This window comes from Daldinia vernicosa (assembly GCF_022497035.1).
Source record: "Daldinia vernicosa strain CBS 139.73 unplaced genomic scaffold F5Y00scaffold_28, whole genome shotgun sequence".
Taxonomy (NCBI): Eukaryota; Fungi; Ascomycota; class Sordariomycetes; order Xylariales; family Hypoxylaceae; genus Daldinia; species Daldinia vernicosa.
Genome location: NW_025953944.1, coordinates 330,799 through 353,983, shown reverse-complemented (window position 1 = coordinate 353,983; position 23,185 = coordinate 330,799). Strand labels below are relative to the sequence as shown.

At 48.6% G+C, this 23,185-nt stretch overlaps 6 protein-coding genes across 6 annotated transcripts; 2 read left to right on the top strand and 4 right to left on the bottom strand.

The window, feature by feature from the left end:
• Positions 1–2,477: 2,477 nt before the first annotated feature.
• F5Y00DRAFT_239440 (putative sulfate adenylyltransferase) lies at positions 2,478–5,480 on the top strand. The gene is made up of 5 exons (XM_048008071.1): positions 2,478–3,169; positions 3,346–3,373; positions 3,431–3,613; positions 3,679–3,827; positions 3,901–5,480. The coding sequence occupies exons 1-5, from the start codon at positions 3,001–3,003 to the stop codon at positions 5,094–5,096; spliced, it is 1,725 nt and encodes a 574-aa protein (XP_047864136.1). The 5' UTR covers positions 2,478–3,000; the 3' UTR covers positions 5,097–5,480.
• A 176-nt stretch (positions 5,481–5,656) lies between these two features.
• On the top strand, positions 5,657–9,309 carry F5Y00DRAFT_239438 (uncharacterized protein). The gene has a single exon (XM_048008070.1). The coding sequence runs from the start codon at positions 5,996–5,998 to the stop codon at positions 8,681–8,683; it is 2,688 nt and encodes an 895-aa protein (XP_047864135.1). The 5' UTR covers positions 5,657–5,995; the 3' UTR covers positions 8,684–9,309.
• A 251-nt stretch (positions 9,310–9,560) lies between these two features.
• On the bottom strand, positions 9,561–11,791 carry F5Y00DRAFT_239437 (uncharacterized protein). The gene is made up of 3 exons (XM_048008069.1): positions 11,308–11,791; positions 10,619–11,240; positions 9,561–10,482 (listed from the first exon to the last, which is right to left on the bottom strand). The coding sequence occupies exons 1-3, from the start codon at positions 11,416–11,418 to the stop codon at positions 9,824–9,826; spliced, it is 1,392 nt and encodes a 463-aa protein (XP_047864134.1). The 5' UTR covers positions 11,419–11,791; the 3' UTR covers positions 9,561–9,823.
• Positions 11,792–12,497: 706 nt separating this feature from the next.
• On the bottom strand, positions 12,498–15,388 carry F5Y00DRAFT_239435 (uncharacterized protein). Its single transcript, XM_048008068.1, is given in 2 exon segments — positions 12,498–13,695; positions 13,711–15,388. The coding sequence occupies 2 exon segments, from the start codon at positions 14,881–14,883 to the stop codon at positions 12,838–12,840; spliced, it is 2,031 nt and encodes a 676-aa protein (XP_047864133.1). The 5' UTR covers positions 14,884–15,388; the 3' UTR covers positions 12,498–12,837.
• Positions 14,913–15,388, bottom strand: F5Y00DRAFT_239434 (uncharacterized protein). The gene has a single exon (XM_048008067.1). The coding sequence runs from the start codon at positions 15,338–15,340 to the stop codon at positions 14,954–14,956; it is 387 nt and encodes a 128-aa protein (XP_047864132.1). The 5' UTR covers positions 15,341–15,388; the 3' UTR covers positions 14,913–14,953.
• A 4,820-nt stretch (positions 15,389–20,208) lies between these two features.
• F5Y00DRAFT_239421 (uncharacterized protein) lies at positions 20,209–23,026 on the bottom strand. Its single transcript, XM_048008066.1, has 2 exons — positions 22,786–23,026; positions 20,209–22,711 (listed from the first exon to the last, which is right to left on the bottom strand). The coding sequence occupies exons 1-2, from the start codon at positions 22,826–22,828 to the stop codon at positions 20,751–20,753; spliced, it is 2,004 nt and encodes a 667-aa protein (XP_047864131.1). The 5' UTR covers positions 22,829–23,026; the 3' UTR covers positions 20,209–20,750.
• Between the last annotated feature and the right edge of the window lie 159 nt (positions 23,027–23,185).

Here is a 23,185-nt window from a genome sequence, read left to right as displayed (position 1 = left end):
CACCTTTTCCTTTAACGAATACCACGGCGTTTCCTAACCCGACTGCTCCATCGGGCGGGACTGTCAATTCAGGGACCGAGTCCTTTACCATGCCGAGCTCCATCGAAAGTAACAGCGCTTTTAGCTCGTCCTCTGGGAGATCCGAGACGTTGCTTCCATCTTCTGTTTCAAATTCAACGATATCATTACGTCCATCCTCCTCATCTGGTACCATCGCTAATCAAACCATTACTGGAAGTGAGAGTGTTTTTGGAAGTACTTCCTCAGTCCCCACCGCTAGTGTGACTGGTCCCTTTACTGGAGTTTCGAGTTCTATTCCCTTCCCATTCTCGAATACGTCGACCTCCCATGGATTCCCGACAAGTGGACCCACCGGACAGTCGGTAGGGACCAGTACCCAATCAATATCTCAAGTAACCGCCTCTTCGAGCGCTGCCACTCCTAACCCTACAGCCCAATCTACGCCGCTCTCTGTATCCAATAGTCTACCAAATAGTAGTTTATCACTTGGACCTACTACAAGTTTACTACCGAGTTCAGGTGGCGTCCCGGCCGTCCCGTCCACAGAATCAGGGATTACTACGTCTCTTACAGCACCATCAGGGGCCGTAAGCCAATCAACCGCCAGGAACAGTTCTACGTCTTTTGTGTTCTTGAACTCGACCGCTTCGGCTTCTTTACCATCAGGAGCATATACCACAGAAATACCTACATCGAGTGTCCCAGGCGGACAGAGTATTCCTCCTCAAATAACCTCGTCTTCGCCGTTGGGTTCTTTTACCACGACAGCATCTTCGGATACCTGTACTGAAGAATTTCCAACAACTCAAGAGCCTGAAACAACCTGTACAGAAAGCGAGATCCCTCCTGCTACTATTGATACGACCTGCACCGATGATGATGGGTTTACTCAGCCGGGATCTATAGCAACCTCAACTTCATCGGCTATCTCGTTCATAACAGGCGCTGAGGGCGCGACGGGAACTCCCACTCCCGGGCCGTCTTCGACCACGTCGTGTACTGATAGTTCATCATGTGAGTGGATATAAACTGTAAACGTATCTCGAATAACAATAACTAATTGAAATAGTAGCAAATGCAACGTTGCTCGGTAGCAGCGGTTATCCGACCACCTTTCAGACATCAACGATAGCATCCATATCGGGCCAGATTTCTAATAGCAGCGTTATAATCGCAGGGTCGACTTCGGGAAATGCTACTCCAGTAGAAACTTCATCCTCGATAACGATAATACCTCTTCCTACGCCGGATAGGGACCACTGGCATACTCCTCCGGCCGGCCCTACAACTATAGGAGTTGCGGCACGAGATACAACACATAGCGAGACGGCATCCGGCTGGCGCCAATATCTCCATGATCTACTTTCAAAAGACAATGGTAAGAAGGATAAGGCTGATAAATTTGAGGATGAGGAGAAGGCGTAAGGTGTTCAACCATGTTTGCGTCTCTGTACCTTTCCATTTCTTTTGTATTGCAATGTCCAAAATATCTGGGGGACATATCCTGGCAGTTTGCTTGATGTTATAAGTTTGTATTCACAGATGAGAACACATAACTACTATTTGCTTCTAAAACACGACGAATACTTGCAAGAAGGAGGATAGTGAGAAAGGGTAATGAACAAAATTAGGGTGTAGGTAATTTGATCATGGCGTATTGCTTCCTGAATACCAATTTGGCAGAGCCTAATTCCACCATCCACCATCCACCGATTAGCAAAGATGTATGTATATCGGAACATTATCTTGGAGCCTCTGCAATGCCCGAGTTTACGAGGGATATTGTCTAGCTGATTTCATTTTCCTAAAATGGATAAATTCCTTGAGAAGGAAGTTCGTCCGTGCGCAGCCCTCTAGCGTTTTTATTGGGTGCATCTTCTAAAAATAACGGATCTTACATAATTCCCCACTTTTAAGAAAAAAGTCGAAATACGTACTATTTTAAGCCTTCCTCCAAGGTAAGGGTTGCTAAAAGGTATTAAGGTTCGAACCCTACGCTTTCTTCCATTTTCCAAATTTTTTTTTTTTTTTTTTTTTTAATTTTTAAATTTTTAAAGAAATTCCAGTAAAGGCTAGTATTCGAGTTTATTGCCGCTGCTGGCGGGCGGGTGGGGGGGGGGGGGGCCCCCCCCCGCCCCCCCCCCCCCCCCCCCCCCCCCCCCCCCCCCGGGCGGCGCCCCCCCCGCCCACCCGCCCGCCAGCAGCGGCACGTGATTGACCTTCGTAAACTCGGGCTATTGTGGTGCCCCACAGGGGTGCCCTCCAGTTACATAAGACCAGGGCCTAATGTTCTTGGAGAGAGGGGTAGACGGTACTTCGGCATCCCCGCAGCTGAAGAAAAGCCAAGAGCCGCCGTCTCTTATTAATGTTGATTGTTCAATTTACCCCAAGATTTGGTATATGTGCTCCGCGATGGACATCAGATAAAGCGTTTGCTTCTCATTTACACAAATTAAGGCATCATCAGGGTTACTGGGTCCCGAGAGCCGTGTTGTCGGGTATGTTTTCGGTCTGCTTGACTTCCCAATTCGTTCAAAAGGGCCGCGTCGGTCCAGTGACAAACGAGAACCGGCTTGGTACTGATTTCTAGGGGACGGCTCTCGCTAGTCCCTGAGCACGTCATCAAGGCTAAATGCTATTCGATTCATTTTTTTTTTTTTTTTACCCACGTCTTAGTCTCCATCTTATAGGGTCGCTGCGTATGTTCTGCCCCTGCAGGGTACAGAGACTGCATCTCGGGTACTAATTACGTATGCTACTAATTACGTACCTCTCTTTTTATCTATCGTAGCACGTTTCAGCATATAGTTATATGTTCCGTACGGGTGTTGATTACCTTCTATCTTCCCTTATCATCCATTGCGTCCGGTCTTTTATCAAGAATTAGAGTTAGAGTTTAGAGTCTCCAGTTCTCTTATTCTCTTACTTTTACCTTTTCCTTACTTTAATCTATACTTTCCCAAGTCGTATTCTAAGACAATGGCGAATCCTCCCCATGGCGGCGTCCTCAAGGACCTTATTGCCAGAGACTTTCCTAGACAAGCTCAGCTCGAGGCCGAAGCTGAAACCCTCCCCGCCATCACCCTGACCGAGAGACAGCTCTGTGACCTTGAATTGATCCTCAATGGCGGCTTCTCACCTCTGGAAGGTGTGTTTACTCCTTACCATGTCTGATCTTTGACATCCGTGCTTCTCATTTTGTCTGGTGCTACCTGGTTCTACCCTAATTTTCATGTCCACGCGTGCTATTGGGCAGAGTAACGATTATTATACGAGAATCTGTGCTCTCGGGATGAAGCCAAGCTTACACAAATTCACGTCTAGGTTTCATGAACGAGGCCGACTATAATGGGTATGTAACTTCTGGGCCGCATGAGTAACAACACCAAGTGCTAACTGTCTTGCACAGTGTCGTAAAGGAGAATAGGCTGGCCGACGGCATTCTGTTTAGCATGCCCATCACTCTGGATCTGTCCGAAGAAACCATCAAGGAGGTTGGTCTGAAACCAGGCGTCCGAGTGACGCTACGCGATCTCCGCGACGACAGGAGTTTGGCCATTCTTACCGTGGACGATATCTACAAGCCGGATAAGTACGGGAGACCTCTCGCTCGCCAAGTCTTGCGCAATCGACGGCACTGACACATGAGTACAATAGGGTCCTTGAAGCCAAGGAAGTTTTCGGAAGCGATGATGAAGCGCATCCCGCTGTTAAATATCTCTTCAGAACTGCTGCCGATTTCTACGTCGGCGGTAAGGTAGAAGCTGTCAACCGTCTACAGCACTATGACTTTGTAGACCTCCGATGTGAGTCCATCTACAATAATCTAAAAACTATTACGCCATTGAACATTGAAGCTAATCCCGATCCTTACGATAGACACTCCGGCCGAGCTCCGATTACACTTTGACAAGCTTGGTTGGAGCCGTGTTGTTGCTTTCCAGACAAGAAACCCTATGCACCGTGCTCACCGAGAGCTGACAGTTCGTGCTGCTCGTTCGCATCACGCAAATGTGCTCATTCACCCGGTGGTTGGCTTGACAAAGCCCGGGGATATTGACCACTTCACACGAGTGCGAGTCTACAAGGCCCTCTTGCCAAGATACCCTAATGGCATGGCGGTCTTAGGTCTCCTCCCGTTGGCTATGCGAATGGGTGGCCCCCGCGAAGCTATCTGGCACGCCATTATCCGTAAGAATCACGGAGCAACTCACTTCATCGTTGGCCGTGACCACGCCGGTCCCGGAAAGAACAGCCAAGGTGTCGATTTCTATGGACCCTACGATGCCCAGTACGCGGTTGAGAAATACCGCGATGAACTTGGCATTGAGGTTGTGCCCTTCCAAATGATGACATACTTACCCGACAAGGATGAGTACGCGCCCGTCGACGAAATCCCGAAGGATACCCGCACATTGAACATCTCCGGTACAGAACTGCGCTCGCGACTGAGGAGCGGCCGAGATATCCCCGAGTGGTTCTCGTACCCTGAGGTCGTTAAGGTACTACGCGAGTCGCATCCTCCGCGTGCTGCTCAGGGGTTCACTGTATTTTTAACCGGCTACACAAACAGCGGCAAGGACCAGATCGCGAGAGCTCTTCAGGTTACCCTAAACCAGCAAGGCGGCCGATCGGTATCTATGCTGCTTGGTGAGACTGTGCGCCATGAGCTGTCGTCTGAACTGGGTTTCAGCAGAGAAGACCGCAGCACCAACATTGCTCGTATCGCGTTCGTCGCTGGCGAGTTGACCAGGTCCGGTGCTGCTGTCATCGCTGCCCCTATTGCGCCCTTTGATAAGGACCGAGCTGCTGCTAAGGAAGCCATTGAAAAATACGGTGACTTTTACCTTGTCCACGTCGCTACTCCCTTGGAGTACTGTGAGAAGACGGACAAGCGAGGCATCTACGCCAAGGCTCGCGCTGGTGAGATCAAGGGTTTCACGGGTGTTGACGACCCATATGAGGCTCCTACTAAGGCCGATTTAGTAGTAGACGGCGAGAAGCAGACAGTGCGATCCATCGTGCACCAGATCGTCCTGATGCTGGAGAGCCGTGGTTTACTAGACCGCTTATAAACGAGATGAGTTTATATGAATTTCTTTCGGCTATTATGAGATTTCAGGATATGATAAAAAAAAGGATATTTATGAACGAATAAAGGAAGACCCGGATAGACTTACGATTAACGTACCAGGTCATACATGATAAATTAGGTATTTATGGGATATAAAACACACACACACAGATATACATATATATAGAACCGTCTACTACCAATGAGGGTGTAAACGGGACTCGGGGTAACTTAACTCGAGTTTAGAGGAAATCTTTGATTAGGTACTACTACATAAAGGAATGAAATAAATAAATAGATAGATTTTGCTATGATGATCTCCGATTAGGCTGTTCATGGCAGCATGGTTATGCCAGATCTCTCTATATATAGATATGCATTAAACAATACAGACTATTTAAAAGTCGAGGTCTGTGGGATATAGCGACCCCACCTTAAGCGATAGGTACGGGTACGTCCATGCCCGATTTGTACGTGGTAGAGCCCCATTTCCGATATATGCATGCTGCTCGTCGAATCACAGGCAGCTGCGTAGCGTGTGGAAAGACTCCAATAGCCGCCGTCACCTTCCCTTGCACATCTTTTTTGGGGACGTTGGAACACAGGAACATTGGAAGATTGGAACATGCAATGTGCCTTGTGCTGCTTTCACCACTTTTTCTTGTCCTCTACATGTAATGGTTTTTTTTTTTTCCATTTCCTGCCAACTGCCAACGAACGCATTGCATAAATCCCTAGATTCCTAATTAAGACTACTGAAGCAAGCATTGAATTCATTCGTCCTCGCCTTGAACCCTCTCCAATCGAGGACCCTCTGCATCCTTCGAATCAGTTCGACGACCCTCCCTCGTCAAATCGAATTAGCGGTTGGGCCCGGTCGGGCTCGTATGGTCCGCCACCATGGGCTCCAGAGACCCTGATGCCGACGCAACCAGCGATACCCGCTCAAGAGATCCTCGGCGTAGAAAGAGTGAACGGGAACGTGATAGGGAAAAGGATAAGGAACGCGTTAAGAGTGACAGGGATAGTCACTATCACCACCATAAATCACACCGTTCCAAGCATAAAACTAGCACGGATGGGGATTCGCACACCTCCTCGCATCGACGACACCGAACCAAGGAAGAGAAAGAGAGGGACCGTGACAGAAGAACATCTTCAATGAGTGACCTAGTACCCGAACTTTCGAGGACAAGCCTTTCTGGCAGCCGGGTTAGCTTGCCATATCCTACCTTCAGCAAAGCTCATAGCAAGGAAGCTGTACTCAGCCGCGAAGACGTAGGGGCCTCTGCCCACAATGATCCCTTCACCCCAGATACCACAGATCTTGGTTCCGGTAACATAGGCAGATCTAAATCGACTGGTGGTTTGAGTAGGAAGAACACCCAGAAAGATAGTCGACCGCCTAGCCCTCCCGAGACGGATTTATCCGAAGAAAAGAAAAGACGAAGCAAAACACCCGCCTCTAAGTTGAGAGAGGAGATGGAATCTGGTTCGGACCGACCTCAATCAAGGACCTCCGGCTTGTCACGATCTAGCTCGAAGCACGATGAGAAATCGAAGCTGTCTACTAAATCTAAAGCTTCGAGCTACGCTTCCACTATCAAATCTCCTCCAACTCCGTCCTACCCACCGCCACCTCCTCCCCCACCTCCACCGCCTCCGCCATTCGGCGTACGAGTCAATGGTGAGGCATCCCAACTGAGCGATAATAAAACCGTAGGGACTTCCTCAACCGCTACTCCTGTTGCTCCCAAACGGACAGCCTCGACAAGGTCCCGTAGGAATCATAGCCCAGTCGAAGCCGAAGATTCCCCAGACTCCATACAGGACTCATCACCGAGAACACCTACAGCTACGCCACAATTTCCACCGCCGCAAGCTTTCCCGGATGTGAAGTCTAGCTTTAACTCTAGGCGTGAAAGACAAGAACGTCCTACGCCTTCAGCAACCCCAGCATCTGATTTCGGTCCTCCGCCACCTCCACCCCCTCCCCCATTGAATATTCAGGAAGTTCCCAGGATTGACTACCTACTTCAAAACGGCGGTCTACCTCATCCGCTACCAAGGAATTTCCTTTCCGTGATACCACGTCAGAATGGATCACGACCCTCAAACCCTCCTTTAGCAGGCGCAGACACTCTATTCGCACCTTTCTTTAATCTCCTTGATCAATATCAATCGGTCATCCAAAAGCAGGGCTCGGTTGCAGTAGCAACAGGGCACAAGTCCGTCGCACGGCGGCTACTCGACCGATTGGAAGATGTATTCTCCAGAGATCTTCCTGCTGAGGGCTGCAGTTGTATCATGTGTGAAAAGGCGCCAGAAGAGCACCGAGGGTTAGGATGGGGCGAGGTACTAGAACGGGTAGGAGGTAGGGTTGAAATGCCAGCGTGGCCCCCATTTGATCTTCCCTCTCTTTCTGCAAATGCGATTGAGACTGCACAAGACATGCCTCCTAGGCCGGCTTCCCCGATCAAATTAGACCCGGATATCGCAGAAGAGTTTAGGGATCACTATCTACGACAGTCCAAGAAGGTCAGGTCTGTAGTCGACCGATGGATGAGCAACTGTGCTGAGGCGCCCGCACCAGCGCCCTCTGAGATCGACGACGAGACGCTCACCTTTGCCATCTTGACCAATCTTGACCAGCATGAGCAACCGTATTTTAATGCGTTAATTTCCGGTGCCCGAGAATTGCAGCCTTCTCTGAGAGCACCTACACCAATGCGTAAGCCAAGGACAGATTTCATGGTCAAGACAGGTCTGGCACTGCAACGCATCTACCGTCTACCTCAAGCACCTCGCGATGCAGAAACAGCCGTGTTTCTCGTCAAGCACCCTTTCCACCATGATCTTCTTGCAACTATCACCGACATTAGCCCCCAAGAGTGGGAAATTCTCATATCGGGCCGCTTTGACGGCTTTCTCTGGTCTGGTGCTGATGCTGATGACGCGATAACGCCTACTGCCGACAATCCACAGTCTCGAGGTGGTACACCCGCGAATGGGTTTTCATCCCCCCCACCACGAGGGTCCAGTATGCGCCATGCGTCGGGATTCGGCGGGTCTCGTAGCACTACGCCCTTCTCCGGGGTGTATTCCCGGGGCGCAACGCCCGCTTCTTTTGTTTCGCTGTCGTCGTCTGCTGCGCCTGGCCATAGCCGCCAGCCTGTATCCTATGATGAAGAGGTTGAAATGGCTGTCCTAGCTGAGGTAGAAAGGGATATCTACCAGGGTATGGAAGCCCTCGAAGACGCATTTGAGAAGCTTCACGAACGTGCCGAAGTGGTGCGGAACGCTCTCCGCCAGCGCAATAATGGCCTGTTGCTAAGCCAGCAGCACCGCCGTGCCGGAAGGATCGATGTCTTTCCACAATTATCTGGCAATTCACAAGGCTCTGAGAGACCACCATGGGCCGACGATGACGGTATGAGCGAGAGCGATTGGGGAGGCGATGATTTCGACTTAGCTCCTGAGGATTCGGCGAGTAACATCTCCAGCTCGAGGCACAGGCGTCCTAAGCGCCGAAACGAAAGGAGGACTCCTGCCCCCATTGAAGAGGACGACGAGGAAAATTACGCGTAATCAGTCAATCATGATTTTTCCCTTTGGGCGTACTGAATATTGGATTTGCTCTACTTCACGACTGTCACGACATGAAAAAAGAATTACTGATACCATTCCAAACCAATGTTCTTCTGGCCTTCTCACATTCTCATTACAGTATACCAACGAGCTGATGACATATTTGCTTAGTCAATTCGGCGGGCTGGGATCAGGCGGCTAGAGAGGAATGGCCCCCATGTGCTGGGTTCATGGGGTTTAATCTGATCGCGGCCCCGTGCTCGCACTCTCAAAATTTGTCACGCAGTTCTACATTCTTATTTGCATCTATTCGGCGTTCATGCTGTCTTTCACTTCGGAAAGGATGTTCCCTCTCTTCGCCCTGCACTCGCAGTGAAGAGCTGAGAAAGATATAGCCAATACATGATTCAACATGGAGAGAGGATTTATTGAGTTGATACCATCATTGAAATGCATTTTGAACCGGACAACCTAATAGCTGGATTCCCTAGCGACCCTACTGCTCCCGTAGCGGCGGAGTTGACTATGAAGGATATCTTTCGTGTTTTCCAACGTCAGTTATGCATTGATTGATCCCTCAAATTTAAGCTTTTAGGCGCTTGCATATATATATAAATTACAGCTGCTATTTTTTTTGGTGTTGAAACTACTTCTATACTTTGCCATTAAGTGATTTACCGTAGGTGATAATGATTGTCTATCTCCTTACAAGATAATCGTTCGATCTTAAGACTTAATCATACACGTCGTGGCAGTGGCGATGAAATGTATGAGGGGTAGGTGAGTGGGTGGATGAAATGTTCCGGGTTTAACATACTCGGGCCGTGTACCTCATTCTACGAAGAAAATCGATCCATCATTCTATACCTCCTGCAATGTTCACCTGAGGGGCGGTTTGCAACTATAATACAAGCAATTGTGATAGGAAAAAAGAACTCTGCCCCTTTTGTTGCTATATCCCCTTTCTTGAGTCTATCATATCATGCATCATAAAGCCTCCGAAAATTGCATTGCATTTACTTTCCGTGGTCGGGTCGCCACTTGCTGTATGTAGGTCTCCTAAGTACTTTCTTACTATAGCTCAGAGTCCTCTTCAGGTTCTTGCTTAGCTTTTCCGGGTCGCCTCCTCCTTTTGCTCCCCTAAGTTCTCATCTTTTCCAAGTTGGCTATATAGGTTTCCCACAGATTTGCACACTGCAACCAATCTTCTTTCATTATAGATAGTCTTGACCGCCGTCGTCGCTTTCCTTGATTCTTTGCTCGGCCCTTTGCTTGGTCCTCAGCCCCGGTATGCTGGAGAAAATGGAAGCCCCCTTCAATTTTGATAATATCGCGCAAGGTCGGCTTACTTTTAATCTCATCCAAGCGACTCGGGTCGGCTGCTTTCATTATTCCTTCATAGAATTGTATAAAGTCGTAGATGTTGTGGGGGACGAGGATAGCAGAGGCATCCTCCCAGACATTATTCCCGTACTTATGCGACACTTGGCACCGCACATCCGTTCCACCCCAACGAATATCATGTACTTTGTAGATAGAAGAAGTCAGAAAACCATCTGCGCTGTATCTTGGTATGTTCTCAATCATTTGGCCGACCGAATTGGGGAGTCGGCATTTGCCTCTTGTCCGAGAAGAGACAGCCCCATGGTAACTACCTGCTCTATCCAGAGCTACTCGGTCTTCGCCCAGGATGTCAAGACCACGGACTTCACGCATAGCATTTTCGGTCGACCTAAAGTTATTCAACTGCTTAAACCATTCAGGTCTATCCGTACCAATGCGTTTCCTACGGGTCTCCACTATAAAACAAAGTAGTTTAGCAATGGCTTATATGATAGAGTGAGTCTAGTAAGATAATGCATTCTGAAAAGCATTGCTCTACTCCCCTAAGAAAACTAGGTGATGGACAAGGGTTGAAACTGGATGCTAACTTACATGCTTCGTCGATTTCCTTTGTCAGCTTATCAGTGGTCTCGTCCGGAGACTCAAGGATGAACCCTAGTCGGAAGCAAGGCAGATTTCGCATGGTGTGCAATCCGTCGGGATATTCCAAGACCCGATTGAGATTCTCACGCAACACATCGGCGGCGACCCTGCCTGGGGCTAGGTCGGATATTGTTTCAATGAGGGTAAACTCTTGGAGGTTGGTTTGACTAAGAATTACCAACGTGCCATGGTCTACTGGGTATGCAGGGTCGTACCAAAATATTCGCTTGGTTAGAAGCCAGTGGTCAAACCAATCATTTAGATGGAAATCAATCCAACGGATTGCTTGGCGGCGAGATGGTATGATAGCTGCAAGGTAGGTACGAAGCTCGATCAAGTCCTCAAAATAGAATTTGTTGACTTTGTAGAACGGCTGAAAGTGTTCAAGCTCAGCATAGATGGCTCGGCATACGCGAGCAAGCGAAACAACAACCAGCCGTTTTCGGTATAGGCGATTTGGCGTACTGGGCGAGTGTATATAGGGGATGAATTTGTTTGAGTGGGGATAAAGTTGCCTTGGTCTAATCTCTGGATTGACATATACCGCATATTCATAAATCATGAGTCGGACCTTTGAAAGATGTGAATAATTGTTAATCAGCAATGGTTATATATTAAAACAAAGAAATCAGACATACTTCTCTAGGGAGCATCGAGAAGAACTTGGATGAGTTGTTCCGCTTGGTGAGACCATAGTTAGGGTGCTGCTTGTCGCTAAGGTTAACAATGGCCGTTCTGCAAGAATCCATGGTTGTCGAGCTAAAAAGGTATTTAATAGGTGGCTGAACGGATGTCGATGACGGACTAGAGATCGGCAATAGGAATAGGCGTCGTTAATACGATATGTCCAAATAGTGAGACTGTATACCGATAGTATAGGTATAAGACGCGGTATATAGACGCGTTGCGATGAAGAGATCTGGGCCGGCGACGTGCTGGTGAATGAATGGTTTTTGAGAGGAAAAGGTAGAGTCGAGGAATTGTTGCACTGGAAATTCTAGGTACGTGCAAAAATTGTCTTCAACAGAAACCTCTTCAGCAGTAAGCTGTGGAGTGGAAAAGATAGGCAGGTACCTAAAGTACAAAATGGAGGAAGTGGGAAGGGACGATGTTCATATAGGCGTAGTTGCCGCAAGAATTAAACCTAGTGGCGTTGCCATAGTTAAATGTTAGGTAATTTGCATCAGGACCTTAGGTAGGTGCGAGTTACGTTGAAGGTACCTCGGACAATGAGGGAAGGACCAATACGTGTGGATGATAAGGTTGGGTTCAAGATGCGTTGAATTACGAATTACCTTAGGTACTTGTGTCACTTACCAGAATCCGTTTGTCGTCAGTGCTCTAATATTAATTACCTGCGGGTAGGTACGCCACATATAATATTGACGGGAGTGGGCAGCGATATGTTATTAAAGCTGTGAATAGCGTCATTTCCTCTGGAGGAACCTTCCAAGGCAAAGTTTCCACGGCATAAAATATGGCTTTACTCACTCAAAGTTTACTATTAAATGTAAGTGGAAATAGCATGGTAATATGTTGTTGCGAATGTCCCCTTAAGCCATAAAACTACACTCTGATTTCATTGCCCAACAACTACTAGAAGACCATCAAAGGAACGCAAACGCATACTCGAGGATACTTAGATGTAGATTAACACAGCTTTTAGAACGTCTTTCAAAACTTGAGTCATTGTCCTCCCATCCACCCCATCCTTGGAATAAAATAGGCCTACAGCAATTAGAATTAGGGGCTATTTAAGACACGCAGTATACAGATCACCTTATGAACAAACACAATCACCAAAACATCTTCGAAGAAAATATACAGCAAAGTTCAAGCTCAGCTATAATTTATCGGGGTATTACTATTACTACAAGTCCATCCATGCTTTTTATACACACTCCACCACCCAAGCCGCTCCACCGCCTCTCCCAACTCGCCGTCATCGAGACACGGGAGAAGCCACTCCACCGACCCACCGCAGTGTGCCGGTTTAAATTAAAAAGAAAACCCATCTTTCTTTTTGCCAGGTTCCCAAAGATATGCAAGTTCGTTCGTAAGGATCGTAAGAATCTTATGTGACGGCAGTGGTCATGTTTGTACTGTACAGAGAAAGAAACTCGCCTGCGATGAGGCTACTGCTAGTGTTGTTGTGTTGCTTGCGCGCCTTATAGGGCGGCGGCGACGACCATACCGGCAAAGCCGAGAAGGCCCATGCCAGCACCGACGTGGGCAGCGCCGGCGGTGACGATCACCGAGCTGCTGCTCGGGGCCGAGGTCGGGTAGACGACACCGGTGCCGGAGGGGGCAGCGGTGACCAGAGTCGAGGAGCCACCAATAATAGGGTAAGGGGCGGCACCGGTCGGGGCCGGGGTTGAGACCGGAGTCTGGGCGGTAGGAGTAGCAACCGGGACGGTAGCGACGTAGGTGCCAGGAACAATAACGACACCGGTGGAGCTGGGGCCGTTGGTAGCGGTGCTGAAGACGATACCGGGGACGGTCAGGCTGGTGTTGATGGTCACAGTGCTGCTGGAGCTGGGGATAGTCTCACCAGCCTCGTTGGTGCAAGGAACAACAACGGTGGTGGCAACCTCGATGGTGGTGACAGCAGCAGGGGGGGCAGTGGGGGTAGCAGTGAGGATGGTGGTGATGGTCTCAGCGCCAGTGGCAATGCCGGGGTTGCTGGGCACGAAAGGAGCGCAGATACCCTGGAAGTAGCTGATGGCCTCAGAGATGATCTCGTCAGACTCACCGTAGGCGTACAAGCAGGTGAAGATGTTCTTGACGAAGTTGGCGTCAGGGCAGTAGCAGGCAGAGTCAGTGTTGTCCTTGCAGCCAACGCTAAACATCCAGGTGTTCAGGCAAGAGGGAACAACGTTAGGGCAAGGGAGAGTCTCGACGGGGCCGGCAGGGGTGCTGCTGCTGCTGGAAGCAGGGGAAGTACCAGAGGGACCAGTAGGAGTCGACTCGACGGAAGACTCGGTGGGCTTGGCGGCAGACTCAGTGGGTTTAGTAGCGGGGGCAGAGACAGCCGGGGTAGAAACAGCCGGAGTAGAAACAGCCGGAGTAGAAACAGCCGGGGTAGAGACACCAATAGTCTCAGTAACAGGGCAGATGGTGGTAGAAAGGGGGACGGTGACGGTGACAACCGTGTTCGAGCCAGCAGGGCAGTTGGGAACGGAAGGACCACAGCTAGTGATGGTCTGGACCGAGGTAGTGAAAACAGTAGAAGTAGTCAAGTAGCTGGTAACAGAGAAAGAAGAGACATCAGCGGTAGAGCTGGCAGCCTCGGTAGCAGAGGTGGTGCTGTTGACAACGGGGTAAGGGAGGGTAGGTGCCGAAGAAGCGCTGGCGCTTTCAATGGGGACGCTGACGGTGGACGAAACGCCAATGGGAACGCTAGTGGTAGCGGACGCCGAGCTGGTCGACTCGGGGGCACTGGCAGAGCTGGAAGAGACGACGACGACAGACGACGACTCAGACGCGCTGCTGGCGGGGTACGAAGCACTGCTGGACACAGCAACAGAGCTGCTGGAAAGGCTGGTGGCAGGGAACGAAGAGCTACTGCTCACGACAACAGAGCTGCTGGAGGGAGTGTCGGGCTTCGACGGCTTAGAGGGCTTAGGGGCCTCGCAGTCGAAGTCGATGTGGTGAATGCCAAAGTCGCAAGAGTCCTTGGGCTTAGAGGGCTGCTTAGGGTAGACGACAGTAACGTCGGTAGCACCACCGCACTGGGTGTTCTCGACGACGGTACCGGATGCCTTGCAAGAAGATCGGTGCTTGCAAGCAGATCCGTCGGGCATGGTGTAGTGGAACTCCAAGTCACAGTCGAACTCAGGCGAAACTTGGAACTTCTTGATGGATGTCTTCTTGACACCCTTGCTGTTGTCACAGCTGATCTTAGGGCTGCTCTCCTTGTCCTGTTGAGCCTTTCCGGTAATACACTTGCTCTGGAAAGTCCGGGCAGTCAACTCATCCCGCTTGCCAAACTTCTCGCTGCAAGTGAAGCCGCTCCACTTGAATCCCTTGTACGAGTCGAATGCACCGAAGGAGAGGTCGGACCAGTCGATACCCTTCACGATGTCGGGGATACACACATTGTCCGTGTTATCGGGGCAGCTGAATTGGGGGGCATTGTGAAATCCGAAGAAGCCCGTGGCCGTGACCTGGCTGATGCCAGCAGCCAGGGTAACAAGCGTGAAGGAGTACTTCATTTTGACTTTACTCTGTCCTGGATAGGTGATGGTTGAGAAATTCTTGTAGAGAATGTGGTTCTTCTTATAATTACTGTATATAACAAGAAAATGAAGGGCGGAAGTAGGAAAACGAATGACCTAGACTTCCAAATAAGAAAGAAGCGACAGTAATGTCCACCTTAAGGAAAAGAAAGTGGTGATAGAGAAGGAGTCTTTCTGAAGATGGGTGAGGAAGAGATTCACCACCATATATACCAGATCTTAATGAGTAGCCGTGAGCCATTCGTTTGGAGAGGAGGTTAACAGAGTCGTGCGGGTAGAGGTCCAACCCTGCTTGACCGGGATCTAGGATTGGCTGGACTATTCCGAGCACCCATTCTGAGGCCTGTAGGCTCTCGTCCCCTGTTCCAGGATCGAGCAAGACCTGGCCCGCAGGATGGCCTCTAACTAGGAGGAAGGTTGCCCAAAGCGGCATGGCATAGCTCTCTCATGGAGGTCGGAATGTCGAATGGACACACGCTAGGGACCCGCGTGAAGTTGAAAATGTCTTGGAACTCCGCACCAGTTAGACCGAGTTGAGAGCACAGAGCGCGCGGTTGCAAGCCGGGGTGTCTTAGATTCTGGTGTGGTATTTTCAGGGGGTTGTCCAGGATTACCTACAATCTATCTGTTGTTCCTGGCCAGTCAAGTCGACCCCAACATGTCCTTTTTGGGCAATGGAAGCCCCTGTTTACACTGAATTTGGCTAAGAAACTGCCATAGTATTCACATATTCTTTTGTAAATCACATCTAGATGCCTACTCCTCTCTACCCGATTGCTACCATACACAGATAGCTACTGCCGTTGAGGTTTGTTTGAGCAAGCCGCCAGAAATAAACTGGCTGACACGGATTTCGCAGCTGATTCTAAAGATGATGAAAAGAGGATGGCTGTCGTGTAACGACGACGCTCTCTATCACATAAATCGAGGCAAAAAGCAGTATAGCCCTCGTACATGATCAGATACTGCCGGCTCCTAGATTGCATAGATGCATGATATTAGATACTTGCCATAAGCAAAGCGAGACTAGCTCAGAACTTGAAGAGCCCCTTACTAGAAGAGATAGATGGTGGTTTGTTCAACTTGAAACAGACACAGCCACTTTGCCTCTAACCTGAGGAGCTGGGCCTAATGCAGGTACACCACTATATCAATGAGTTGCATCTGCAGACTGTAGCCAAGGCCAAGGGCGACAACGTGGGACCACCGATTCGATTACAGGATTGGTTTCTATCGGACGCTCAGATCTGTTATAGTCCCTGCAACGATCGGTCTTTTTCTGCCAGTGATATGTTAACCCCGCCCATGATATATAGTCCATCAGTCGCTGTTATGCAATAAGATCTACATTCGTTTCACTGAGCCCTACCTTGACTATCGAGTATAGTTTTCGTTCTCTTCGTTGTCTTGCTCAACTACTAAATTTGGCAGTCATAATGCTGCATGAATGTGATCTCGTATTGTTATAATGGACGTCTACTATGTATAAGACCTTTCTACTCAATGAACCGGGCGTCATCGTAGAAAAAAAGTAACCCTTCAAGCCATCAAAATAGGAGTCGGATAATACGGAAAGCAAAGAAGCGTCCATACTATGTAAGACAGGACCGAAGGGTACATGTAGTTAAAGCCTTCCCAATCGGAAAAATAGTATGTACAAAATAAAGACCTAACTACGGTCAATTTTTGTGGCTAGAGCGACTGGCCGGCATACCGGCATACCCATGGATGTCAACTATATAAGCTTTAACTTTATGATTTGACAAGGCAAGGGTAATGACAGGGCAGTTTAGCAAGGGGTTAAATCTAAGATCTTGGCACCTCCCTAAGAAGCGAGAACCGATACCGCTAACCCTTTTATAGTTTAGCTCTCTGCACTCCGTTAGGAACTGTCAAGCCCTGCTTTATGTTTCACTCTCCAGCCAGTAACAACTTCCAAGTTCCAACACCCGCCAGCTTTGAGCCCAAAGTCTCACCATTGTCCTTTCTTGTCTACTTTTCTCTGCGTAATTAGCTACATACATAGTAGTAGTCGAGCTAGAGTTGAAAGGGCCAAATCCAACCGGCTGAATTATTCTCCCTTTCTCCTAGATCTCTACCTTACGATAATGTCCGCCGAGATTCGAGCTAGCTCGATGATCTAGACAAGGAGAACCCTTGGCTGGTCGCTACCTACATACCGAGAACCGAGCTTCTATCCACCTTCATCTAGCTTCCCCTATTTGGACGAAGGCGATCCACTACGGGGTAAATACGAGCCGCACGCGCTACCTGAGACCTACCCTTGGCTGATGCGACGGTACATATGTAGTATTGGCTATTACGGTATCGTCCCATCTTCGGCTTGAGAGCCCTTCTCGGAAATCTCGTCGTTACAGATCATGTTATCTACTATCTGCACAGCCATCCATAGAGCATGATAAGGCCAAATCTTCGCGCTTACTTAAGAGCCGTCAAATTCCAGAAACTTGTTATTTACTCGACCTCCCGAAGCTAAGATGCTTCTTGATGGGTCCAAGCACAATTTCCCGTACGAGATGATGGTTATTAGAACGGTTCGTTCCGATAGAGTGGTTAAACTTTCGGCTTCTTCATCTCGTTAACGAGAAAGCTATGATGATGTATGTGATCACAACTGGGACTGTGCGTTCAATCTATGAGATCAGTTTAAGCAACGCCCTAGAACCCAAGAGGGATCGACAGGCACACATACCTCTTTCGGAATAAGTTAACGTTATCGGCACCCATGGTCCATGGATGTTGGAGTTACCAGCACATCTACCGTCTAACCATTCTCTGGGGTATACGAAGTAATCATCAATAGTTTCCTCGTGGTCGGAAATCAATTACCTAACAAATGCTATATATGGCTACGGATTAAGTCCTAAACCGAAAGAATAACACTTCCACTCTCACATTTCTTTAGTGCCATATCAGGCTTTTCATGGAACAGCGAAATAGGGGAGCTTTCCGGAATCCAACTACGCAACGCACGGTTACATATTCTATATTAGCAGAGTTACATACACTAAACATTCAATCAATACAACATGCATACAATACGACTCTTAAGGTGAGAAGAATATAACGCTTACATTAAATCCTTAGCTTTGGGTCTAAGGGGTTTATCGAAGGATAGAACCTAGGACACCTAAGCTTAAGGGTCCAAGGAAACGACTATTTCGAAGCGACCTTCTAATAAACCACGCACGGAGCATCTCAGCCGTAGTAGCTAAAAGCGAGTAGGCGAACTCAAGTGGTGCTTTGGACTTTACAATTTCGCGCAATTTCGCCTCGCGGTCGGCGTATTCAGAGCTTCGTATACTAAGTATACTAAGGAATTGCTCTTTAGGCTAATAAATCGTCGGCTTCTAAAGAGGGCCAAAACGTGCTGCCAGGCATTATTCAACTATTATTAGCTGCGAAACGCTGCGATCTGCGCTGCAAGCAAGCCTTCTTGTTCCGGCCTTTCGGGCGTGTGCTGATCGCTATTATAACCCCTACTGTCAATCCGCGGGAGCTAGACGCTGACGACAAAAATCCCGCAGGAACAAGACCTAATTGGTCCCCGCGAAGTAAATCAACAAAGATCGATCTGTCGAGATCCTTTTGATTAATTGTCGATTTGCACTCCACTATTTCAAGCCCCAGCTTCCGATTTACAACTCCAGCCAGATACTAGTTCAGAAGCCATGTTCGTGGCAAACACAGATGCAGGTGCGTCGGGAGGATTTCATGCTTGGCGGCGGTTCTACGAGTGCCGCTAGCATGTAGTTTTCATAATGCGAGTGGTGAGTGGCATATAATACTAAGGCCGCCTCCAACAATATTGTCGAGGGTCATAATATTGATTGATGACTGCATGAAGAAGACGTCGTTAACCAGAACTGTTCGGTACAATGGTTGAGATTAAGAGGAGGTGGCTATGTATCCGGGGATAAGCAACCTAGAAACGGTAAGTCAAAAAGCTACCTACTTCATCCGGAGATATCTATCGTATGACGGATAACTGCAGACATAACAGTAAAGCCAAACGCATCTAGAATTTCGTGTCGGGGATCGATTGTCAATTATCATATCATCATATCATCATATGTTTGAGAACTCGCCCATGGGTTATCTAAAAGGAACAAGTCGAGTTGGTGACGACGGCAAATACGCATCTCCTGCCAAAACCGTCAAATACAAGGCTCGCAGGATGCACCATTATAATCCAACGGCTCTTCCCCTTTTTATCTACCTACCTAAGATATCCAAGAGCGAGCTTACTCGCATCTTACTCGCAGATAAGCTACCTACATAAAGTAAGGTACCTAGACATCGTCGAAACTGTATAGGAATCTTTTAGTCCGTCACTCGGGACCGAAACTGACTTCCAGCAACTAGGTACATTAGCGCGCCAACGTGGGAGGCCGACATGATCTCAGGGATAGTCCTAACGATTCGAAATGATTTCAATTAGGAGACCAGCTTTTGACGATCCTATAAATGAGCAATGTTGTTAACGAGACCCTCATGCGATTTGGTGATTCTTTCGAATTGGAGACGATTATGTAAAAATACATCATATTCAAAAAGACAAAGTCACGAAGTTCCGAAATTGTATGTAAAATATAAGGGTTTTAAGAAATAAGATACTTACTTTTTTGGAATAGTCACGTACCTCCGACATGGTCCCGGAGATCATTTCAAAATCTCGACATGATGTCGTTATAAGGATACGTATGTATAAGGTAAAAGTATATGATACTATTAGGTAAATGTATACCTAATAAAAGAAAAGAAAAAACATATAAGCGCATGTATTTATTTAGACATAGCATCATATTATTATTACGAATAGTTGAAAATAAACATCACAGGTGAGGCTCGAATTACAGGCTTACAAGTACGATTACAATTACAATTACGATTATAAGACTATGTGTTTTACGATTACAAGTCTACGTGCTTTACGATTGAGCTAAGTCTTACGTTGCTACGATTTTACGGGAAACAATAGCTGGCTTGTTGTTGCAGTATATAAGGCCGCAATAAGGGGAGGCAGGTGCAATTCGAGGCAGGTCCCCGAGATCGTTTCGGAAGGCTGAAATGATCTTAGAAGGCTGAAATGGCCTTGGAAGGCTGAAATCATACAAATTCAACATGATCCCTATGACTATTTCGAATATGAGGCTATTTTCATTAAACATCGTCACGGAGACTCGACATGATTCGATATGCAATATCATCCTGGTGATCATGTCGGGATATTGTAATAATATTCAAATTTTTAAAATAATCTTATAAGGTGATATAATCCCTGAGATCATGTCCCCCCGCCACCCTGGCGCGGTAATGTACCTACTGATTTTGATAGAGTCTACCTTGACCTTAGGTGTGCATCAACAGACCATCGTGTAAATATTACCCAGGTACCCAGGTACCTGTTTACATGGAGGTACCTATCGTAAGAGATATGTACACCACCGTGACGCCATTTGCTACAAAGAGGCTTCCAAGTCGGGTTCCATTGAGTGCCCGGCATAGATAGAGTTGGCGGCGCTTATGGGCGTTTCGCCACCACCCGTTCTATTCTAAAATGTCCTGTCCTAATTTCCACGGACCAGCAATAGAATCTACCTAGCTCGACGCTGTGCTACTGCACATATAATATATTAGGTACATTAGGCACAAACAGACAGCCGCCACGGGAGAAGAGGCACGCTTCGGTACTCGGCGGTTGCGTTCACTTGACCTGGCCGGACCAATCAATCCGATGCAGCTCACCATGCGACCTCATCTTAAAAGTCCGTTTCTATTTATTCTCCCCCCGTACGCTAGCAGTAAGGTACCTATGTGGTTTAGCCGCCGCCACCAGCTTGCATCCTCCGCAGTCTCTCCTCCGCCGCCCGGGCCCTTCGTTCCCGATCGAGCTTCATCCTCTGCTCGGGAGTAAGGCCCCTTACCTCCTCCTCGCGCTTCTCCTGCGCAGATTTCTTCGTGCCACTATCCAGCAGACTCTTCCCGCGTCCCTTGCTATTGCTATCAGGAACTTTGGGCCCTTCGTTCTTGAGCCGTTGCTCCTCGGCTCTGCGCCGTTCTGCTTCTTTCCTCTCGTCTTCTTTGCGCTCGCGCTCGTCTCGCTTTTCTGCTTCTTCTTTCTTCATGGCGGGCGGCACTCGCGCGGCTTCCCAATCCCATTTTATCTCACCGAGCTCGTCGCGCGCTACCCTGAAGGCGTCCCTTGTCGATCGATCACCGGCTAGCTCGAAGGCAGTCTTGCCTTCGCCATTCTCGATCGTAGGGTCCGCGGCTCCTTTTACTAGTAGTCCTAGCACGAGCGGCGCCGAGTTCTGGTTCGCTGCTAAGTGTAAGGGAGTCGGTGCATGGTAATTCTGGGGCGAGTCTGCTGGCTGAAAGAGGAAATTGGCGGATATGTCGTTGCTCTTTAGGTATGATAGTAAAGCGGGCAGTTTAGATCTTCGTATGAAAGCCTGCAACTGCGATGTGTGTAATAGTGCTGTTTCTTCCTCCTCTGTTAGCTTAGGCGCGGTCGACTTCGCTGGTTTAGACGTCGTCTTCGTAGACGTTTCCTCCTGCGTCTTTGAAACCTGAGCTGGATCGATTTCGCGGACTTTTAACCGCGTCAGCTCGATGAAAGATCGCATCAACTCGTTTTGAGTTGCCCTTCGCGTGCTAAAGGGGAAACCCCGTATGCGCGGATCATTGGCTCGTAGGACTTGACCTTCGTACGGACCGAAGAGCGTTCTTCGGTTCGTAGATCCCGTCGCCCGAATAAATAGTAACTCTGCCGTGTCAAGAAGCCCCTTCCACTCCTGCAGAAGCAATCGGACTTCGTCTGTTAGGGCCTGCTCGTTGTACCGACGGATACTTGAACCGGCCGAATGAGCATTGCCCTTCGCGTTGTCGTTTGCTGACTGCGAGCCACCCTGCTTCCTCCTCGTAGTGTATCTATGGAATGTTTTGTGCGCGAGCACTGTCGCTTCTCTATTCAACGGGCCCACGGATCCATGTTTTGCTTGTCGCGGTGCTAATGACACTACCATGGCTGCGAAGTGCCCGCCGCCGATCATACAAAGGAATATGTGCGGTCCCTTGTAGACGGAGGGTGGGAAGTTGCCGTCCGGTCCTACTTTGGGCACGGGTATCGGTTCTAGTTGCTTCTTCTTGATCGTCTCGACGATTGTATTTTCGTCCTTGGATTCTGCCAGCGCGAATATGGAGCGGTAGATGCCGAAATAGGAATTCTGAGGTAGGAGAGGTGAGCTAAACCATAGCAGAGGCTGCGCGCCGCCGCCGCCCCTTTGTTTCTTTCTCGGATTTCCATCTTGGTCGTCTCCTTGGCCGTCGCCTGTAGCGCTATTATAGTTTCCTCCCGAAAGTGTAGCTTGCTTCTTCAAGAGGGTTGTTAGGAGATTGCTCTCCTTGTCTCCGGTATCCTCGTCTTCGTCCTCAGAGTCGGACGAGTCGGAGCCCGAAAGACTCTCGTCGAGATCCGCAATCAGCTTCTCGAATTCGGCTTCGGAGACGGAATTTTGCCCGCGCAGCTTCTGCTTTAGGTTGTAGTGGTGCAGGTCGGATTTCAGGTGGCTGCGCTGGTCTTGTACGGTGCCGAACGAGAGGGCGCATAGCGAGCATGACTGCGAACCTACTGCGAGTGACGAGTTTCCAGACGTCGTATCTTGCGTTTGTGATTGCGTTGCAGATTCGGTCGGTTCCTTGGTCGTATCTAGGACGTCGGCGGCGGCGGCGTCTTGTTTTAAGGAGATGCTGTTGAGGACTTGGTCGGGTAGGTCATAGACTGTTGGTGGGATGGTTAGAAAGTGTATGTACTATAGCTTTTTGCGACGGTGGGGGACCGAGATGGGAATTTACCATAGAGGGGTCGTCGCAGAATATCGTCTGCTTTCTGATCCATTTCTTGCGACGCCAACCCGAAATGTTATTTTGCTTGAGTACCAATATGATGAAATTAAGGCTTGGGAAGAGATGGGACTTAGAAAATAATGGGGACGTTATTCTAAACCGTTATGACGAAAGGTGGGTTGTGACGAGACAAGGGACAGTTTGTTTAGGATAGATAGGTAGCTTTGGCGGGGTAGCTAGCTTCTTTGAATATAGGTAGTTAGTTAACTAATGTTAGTTAAGTTAAGTCTTTAGATAAGATATAGCCATGTACTACATACCGGACTTATATAATAGTCTCTACTAGAGATCCGCGGTGATGACTCAACCGGCCATCTTAGAGATTTTTGCAATTCTTTAGGTACTTATG

Excerpts from the sequence above, each read along its gene's own strand:
- F5Y00DRAFT_239440 (XM_048008071.1), top strand. The coding sequence starts at position 3,001 with ATGGCGAATCCTCCCCATGGCGGCGTCCTCAAGGACCTTATTGCCAGA. Across the intron at positions 3,170-3,345 it reads CGGCTTCTCACCTCTGGAAG|GTTTCATGAACGAGGCCGAC; the intron begins GTGTGTTTACTC and ends ATTCACGTCTAG. Across the intron at positions 3,828-3,900 it reads TGACTTTGTAGACCTCCGAT|ACACTCCGGCCGAGCTCCGA; the intron begins GTGAGTCCATCT and ends TCCTTACGATAG.
- F5Y00DRAFT_239438 (XM_048008070.1), top strand. The coding sequence starts at position 5,996 with ATGGGCTCCAGAGACCCTGATGCCGACGCAACCAGCGATACCCGCTCA.
- F5Y00DRAFT_239437 (XM_048008069.1), bottom strand. The coding sequence starts at position 11,418 with ATGGATTCTTGCAGAACGGCCATTGTTAACCTTAGCGACAAGCAGCAC. Across the intron at positions 11,241-11,307 it reads TCTCGATGCTCCCTAGAGAA|GTCCGACTCATGATTTATGA; the intron begins GTATGTCTGATT and ends CATCTTTCAAAG. Across the intron at positions 10,483-10,618 it reads AAAGGAAATCGACGAAGCAT|TGGAGACCCGTAGGAAACGC; the intron begins GTAAGTTAGCAT and ends TTTGTTTTATAG.
- F5Y00DRAFT_239435 (XM_048008068.1), bottom strand. The coding sequence starts at position 14,883 with ATGAAGTACTCCTTCACGCTTGTTACCCTGGCTGCTGGCATCAGCCAG.
- F5Y00DRAFT_239434 (XM_048008067.1), bottom strand. The coding sequence starts at position 15,340 with ATGCCGCTTTGGGCAACCTTCCTCCTAGTTAGAGGCCATCCTGCGGGC.
- F5Y00DRAFT_239421 (XM_048008066.1), bottom strand. The coding sequence starts at position 22,828 with ATGGATCAGAAAGCAGACGATATTCTGCGACGACCCCTCTATG. Across the intron at positions 22,712-22,785 it reads TCTGCGACGACCCCTCTATG|TCTATGACCTACCCGACCAA; the intron begins GTAAATTCCCAT and ends TCCCACCAACAG.